The 6,331-nt window shown below is 37.0% G+C and overlaps 1 protein-coding gene across 1 annotated transcript; it reads left to right on the top strand.

The window, feature by feature from the left end:
• Positions 1–436: 436 nt before the first annotated feature.
• On the top strand, positions 437–5,847 carry LOC137712918 (uncharacterized). Its single transcript, XM_068452120.2, has 8 exons — positions 437–745; positions 841–862; positions 3,159–3,215; positions 3,310–3,391; positions 4,737–4,832; positions 4,956–5,080; positions 5,165–5,183; positions 5,299–5,847. The coding sequence occupies exons 1-8, from the start codon at positions 646–648 to the stop codon at positions 5,587–5,589; spliced, it is 792 nt and encodes a 263-aa protein (XP_068308221.2). The 5' UTR covers positions 437–645; the 3' UTR covers positions 5,590–5,847.
• Positions 5,848–6,331: the final 484 nt, after the last annotated feature.

The raw sequence follows: 6,331 nt of genomic DNA, 5'->3' as shown, positions 1-6,331 counted from the left end.
ACCGTAGTAATGATCTTTCAACTTTAATTCAATTTAAGCAATGATTTTTCAACTCAAAATTCACGATCATTGGTTCCTTAACTCATTAAAACATGCAACTATGGTCATTTTCGTCAAATCCGTTAAAACTTATGTCAAAATAAGTTATGCATGAGGCTGAATTAAGATATTAAAAATCAAATGAAAAAAGTGTAGCAATGACTCTTTAACTTTAACCCAATTAGAAAAATGATCTCTCAACTTTAATCTAATTGGAGAAATGATCACTCAACTTTATCCAATTGGAGGAATGGTCCTTCAATTTAATTCAATTATAGTAATGATCATTCGTCTCATATTTGTAATTTTTTATGATAAACTGTTACTCAAATTGAATTAAAATTGAAGTCTGAATGATACAATCTCTATTGCTACTTTTCCTTTGTCCTCGTCCCATTGATTTCTTAAAACGGAATAAAAGTCTGCCCCAAAGACTTTACGGAATAAAAGTCTGCCCCAAAGACTTCATATTCTCTAATTTTTCCAATCCTTTCATTGGCTCCTTGCTTTTTCCCAGATCCCTCCGTTTATCTGCCACTCCCTCCTCTTCTTCTTCCTCGCCGATTCTCTGAGTCAGGCCTGTACGGAAGAGCAGCAGCAGCAGCCATGCCGTCGCAGGAGTACATGGACAAGATGCAGGTCCGACAGAACTACCGGAATCTCTGGCACTCCGACCTCATGGGCACCATTCAGGCCGACACTCGCTGTATTACTCTCTCTCCCTCTCTCTCTTTCTTTCTCTCTCTATAAATTGGACCGGTTTAGTGTCTGATATGGGACTGTGAATGTTTGTCGTTGCAGATTGCTGCTTTGCGGCGTTCTGGTGAGTTCTCTCCGTCGATCTGATTGCTTTGCTTGTTAGTAGATCTGATTTCCCTGCCGATTTTGCAATTTCTGTTCATGTTTTCCTCGTTGACTTGGTCTGACACTCGTTGACTTCATTTCTATAATTTAAATCTCGATGAATGCTAGGTAAAGAAACCTTTCAGGCCAAATTTGTAAATCAATTGATTTGTCACCAATAGAAAATAAGCACGTTAATTAATATTTAAGTAAAAATTCAATCATCAACAACTATGTCATATAGTTTATAAATTTGGTTTCCCTAGCCCATTTATTTCTCTGGATTAAAATTAGAAACTGAATACTTGATTGATTGTTTTTAGGATTAAGTACTTAAAACCCCCAAATCCTTTAGTGTCATTCCAAAGTGGTTCCAACCCTTTTGATCATGCCAAACAAGTACCCAACCTATTGAAAAATGTAACATATGATAAGCCCCAGTTAAAATCTATTAAATTAACTAGAATTTACTTTGTCTCCAAAATCAATAGAAGATCATGTAAGCATAGCCTCTGCCAACTAGTGGTCACCACCACCGTCATCGTGCCATCACCTCCAAACCCAAAGAAGAACTAGAAGCTTTACAAGTCGAGAATCGGCGCATGAGGAAAACACATGAACCAAAACAAGCTCTTTGAAACCTTATATGAAATCTTAACCCTCTCTTTTGTTAGAATATTGTTCTCTTGATATCATTTCAATTTGGGTTCATTTTCGATTCAATCCAATACCCATTTAATCATTGTGTTTCATATTGTATAATCTATTTTTGAAATTTCGATTTTAAGGTAACAAATATTAATGTTGACTATGATATACCCATTTAGTGGGTTTTAAATATAATCTATGTTCCTCGGGACCAGAATTCTCTTGACCAGACTCCCGCTGACCAGAACTCTCATCTTCATTGGCAAAGATCTTGATCAAACTCCAATTTGAACTTCTCGTAACCAGGCTCCCCCTAATTGAACTACCCATGATCAGACTCCCCTAATCGAACTCCTATTTGACCAAGCTCCTCCACATTAGATTTCCCTTGGCCAGCCTCTCATGATCAGAACTCTTATCTCATTGCAAAGGCAATTATAGACTTCTTTGCGAGAAACTATCACTCTTCTGCATCTTGTTCCAATCGGCATCAAACATCTTGCTAGCTTGCTCTTAACACCTTCAATTGGCTCATGGAGACCTTTACAATAAAGCATGTCCTCTATTCTTGATTTCCACGTAATTCAGTTGGAGCGGGTGAGTTTCATCATGGTGCTAGTCACACCTTCCATTCTAAACGGATATCAGCCAGATCAGGCTCTCATACCACTTGTTGTGAATATCGAGTTTAAGAATGGGAAAGACAAAACAAACTCAGGAAATCGAAAACAAAATAATCAAGATAAACAACGCTAAAAATTAACGTGGTTTGGCTATATATGCCTAGGTCCACAGAGCAACAATAACAATCTTTCACTATATCAATAATCAGTACAACGGATAATCTTGCCAAGCCTTTAGGATTAAGACTTGTGAAAAACCTGAAAGAACAAGAACAAGAAATGCACACTTATCATGGGCTGAAAAAAACCCAACATCTACTGAGATAAATTTTAATTTAAAAAGTAGATGTAGGATGTATTAACTATGTGAGTGTAGTCAACAAAATGTGGGGTGTGGATAAAATAACCCTACTTGATTTTAGGTAACAAACTTTTTTTTTGTGCACTCAATGTGTCAATGGATGCTGCTTTGAATTTTTTTTTTTTTTTTTTTTTCTCCTTTCTGGATTTCTCAATGCAATGGAGGGAAATACCATTAACTAACTATTTTTATTTTTTGTTTCCGGGTAGATTTCGTTTACTTGTCAAAAAGAAAGAGAAATTAAGAACAAAACCATCAGAGTGTACCATAGTGGTGGCAGTCAAGATGAAAATTGCGCAACTAAATCATAAATTTTCCCTCCTCTAATATTTGTTAATCTTTATAACATATAGTGTGGCTCGAGTTCTTTTGCACCAGATAGAGGCTATGAACAAGAGTAGAGTAATTAGCAACCCCCAATAGATTGAATTCCATCATATGAACTGAAAGGGGATGCTTAGATTTCAAGTAAGCTTTGATGCATATTGCAGGGCCTTTTTAGTTATACATTGTCCATTTTATTTGGGTTGCTAACTTCGAACCGCACTTTTATTTTTACCCGTGTATGAATTAACTATTTGATCATCAGGTATTGAGTTTTCCTCCCATTGTGGTGATATTGATTGACTTTTGTTTCCCTTCAGTGCACCATGTGCTTCATACTTGCTCCGGAAACGAGCACTTTATAATGACATGTCAAGGTGATTTGTACTTTTGATTTTGCTTGAACCCTAATCTGAACTATGTGACCCTGTGTTTTGAATACGGTGATAATTGTGCTTTTGTTTGTCATAGATATGTATGCTGTGCTGGTTATATGCCTTGTAGCGGTAGGTGTGGGGAAAGTAAATGTCCTGAATTCTGCCTGGCAACTGAGGTATACGATGAATGTAATTTACTATGGTTTATGTAACCTTCTTCAAATCCCTGGTTTAACATCTATATGGCTTTTGTGGCATAATTTTGTCCTTATTTCTAGTAGATTTCACCACATGCTTGGTTGTTTCTTACTATCTTATCTTCATGCCTTTTATATTGAAGGGACAGATTGATAGCTAATCATCTATTAGTTGAGTATTTCTGGAAGTCCGAAAATCCTGCTAGGAATCCCCATGTCGCCCAACGAATTTGTCTGCTAAAATTTGTGCATCTGAAAATGGTTTGATTTTAGTTGCATCCCATGCAAGCTAAAAGGCTTAAAGTTTGTATTAGTAATCAGCAGAAGTATAGAGAAAAAGATGGGGGGTTTTTTTTTTTTTTTTGAACGTTTGAGAATTCATGAGGAAGTACAGAAGGAGATATCAATGAAACCACACCAAACCTTGAACAACACCTTGCTATGCTTATTTCCGAGACCTAGAAATACTACTCTTAACTAGCAGAAGCTCTTAAAAAAAATTCAAAAAGCATAAAGTCTCTAAAATCCCACATACATTGGCTCTTAATAACACCTTAACTCTTAAGTGACCTCCAAAAATTGACTGAATCCAAATTTTATTTAATGATTATGTCAATTGACGAACTGTTTTTGTATTTTTAATTGCCAAGGGCGTTTCCCTTTGGACTGGGAAGGCCTTGACTGAAGTGTTCCAATGCGTTTAATCTTTGGCTTTTAGAGATCCTTGATTGTTTTCCTAAGCAAACTGTTGTTATCCCATCACCTGATAGATCTCTTGGTGCTTGTGGTTTGGCTAATTAAGCTCCAGAAACATAGAATCATATGATAGAATAAGAAATTAGTACAAAAAACAGATACATAACAAGGTGCTCAAATTTGGTTCCATCACAGTATCTTGGCGCCTGTTGTTTTCAATATCCTGATTAGAATCTGGTTCACTTGTTCAATGCTATACAAACAAACCAATCCATATGTTATCTGAATTTCATGGGTCATAAATATAATGACTTTGCTTAAATGTGGCTCTAGCATAGTGTAATTTATGGCCAATTAAGTAGTGCTTTCAGTTCATGTAGTTTTCCATAAGTAATCAATTATACGACAAGAGTAATTGAAGGTCAAATTTGCTTTAGGGGTTGAATTTTAAGAGGATAGACTGCAAAGGACTTGTATAGGCGTTGTACTCTTTCTTTCTTTTGTGTACGCAAACAATCTTGTTTAGGGTCAGTTGCATGCTTGCCATTATTTTGTTACTATAAGCTGGAGCTGCACAGAGATTCGCTTCCTGTAGTTTCTAATTTTCATCCTATGCTTGACATTCCAGGTTTTCCTGTGTTTTGGGAATTCGGTGGCCTCAACCCGCTTTCTGTTGCAAGATGAATTCAATATACAGACAACACAGTGTGATAATTGCATCATTGTAATCTCTCTCTTGCAACACCGTATTCTAGTTTATAAAATCTTTATAGCAGAGCTCGATTATGGTTTCCAATTTAATGTAATGTGGTATTCAACTGTTAGTTATGCTTCCTCTTGTTAACAGGGTTTCATGTTCTGCCTACAACAACTTGCGTGTATTTTCTCCATAGTTGCGATGATTGTTGGAAGTGAAGAAATCTCAGAGGCATCTCAGTTGTTGAATTGTTTGGCTGACTTGGTGTACTGCACGTAAGTTCTTTTCTTTTACCCATTGAACATTCTCAACCAACGTTGATTGGTGGTTACTAATTTTGCATTTGCTTTCTTTTGCAGGGTCTGTGCATGTATGCAGGTAAGCAATTTGTTTTTTCTCTCGGAATTCATCTTAAGAATTCCCAAATGCGAAACTAGAACGAAAGTTAGATGAACTTCATTTGCTGGTGACTCCCGACTTTTTAATTTTGCAGACACAGCACAAGATTGAAATGGACAAACGAGATGGCAAGTTTGGACCGCAACCTATGGCAGTTCCCCAGTTTCAGCAGATGTCTCGCATTGATCAGCAAGTTCCTCCCACAGTTGGATATCCACCTCAACCAGCATATCCAGCTCAACCAGCTTACGGTCAGCCCTATGGTTATCCACCTGCTCCACAAGCTCAAGGCTACCCACCAGCTCCACAAGCTCAAGGCTACCCACCAGCCAGTTATCCTCCAAGCGGCTATCCACCCAGCGGTTATCCACCTTCCGGCCATTAATTCTAGCTGATTTTGAACAGATTTATGCATCCAATTACAGTCTATGGTGGCCGTTTTGTTCAATCGTGTTACGTGTTGGTTTGCAAGTATCGCCTTTGAAGTTCCAACTTGTGTATCTTCGACCTTGCTCTTCTTAAATTTACTTGCAAGAGGGTTGACTGATGTATGCAGTAACTTTTTGCTTTGCTTTTTATGATTTAAAACTTCAAACTTCCTCACCCTATATACAAATGCGAGCATCTTGTCGTCTCTCTCTCATATTTGTTTTCTCATGGTTGTTTGTGTGGATTTGTAAGACTAAAATCATCTGTCATTTATGGCGTGTTTACCTATTCGTAATTGGAATCAAAACAAGGAGTCTGAATCCGATTATCGAGTGTTCAATTGTTGGCTTACTAAACCCTTTTCTTTTCTTTTTAGGGTTTCTGTTACATAGTCATAGATCAGGTGTTTGCTCCCCTTCACACTTGGTTTTGTGCATGGTTTATGCATGACCTGGGTAGACAATGTATTGACAAGGTATCTCTATCATATTAATACTAGTGTATTGTTATTATAAAATTAATAAGATGGGATACGCTGCCAATACAGGTCATGTGCAAACCACAGGTGCGCATGTGAGCATTTATGGTCAGAATATCAAAATGGGGTCTGCTATCCACAAACATGTTTTTTAGTTCTCACTCTCTTTTAATTTTTTGTCGTCATATTAAATGAATTGAGAATATCAAATGACATAAAT

Source organism: Pyrus communis, chromosome 14, assembly GCF_041283825.1.
Source record: "Pyrus communis isolate YQ-2024b chromosome 14, ASM4128382v1, whole genome shotgun sequence".
NCBI classification, from domain to species: Eukaryota; Viridiplantae; Streptophyta; class Magnoliopsida; order Rosales; family Rosaceae; genus Pyrus; species Pyrus communis.
Note: the sequence above shows the minus strand (reverse complement) of the source record. Positions and strands in the feature narration are given on the sequence as shown.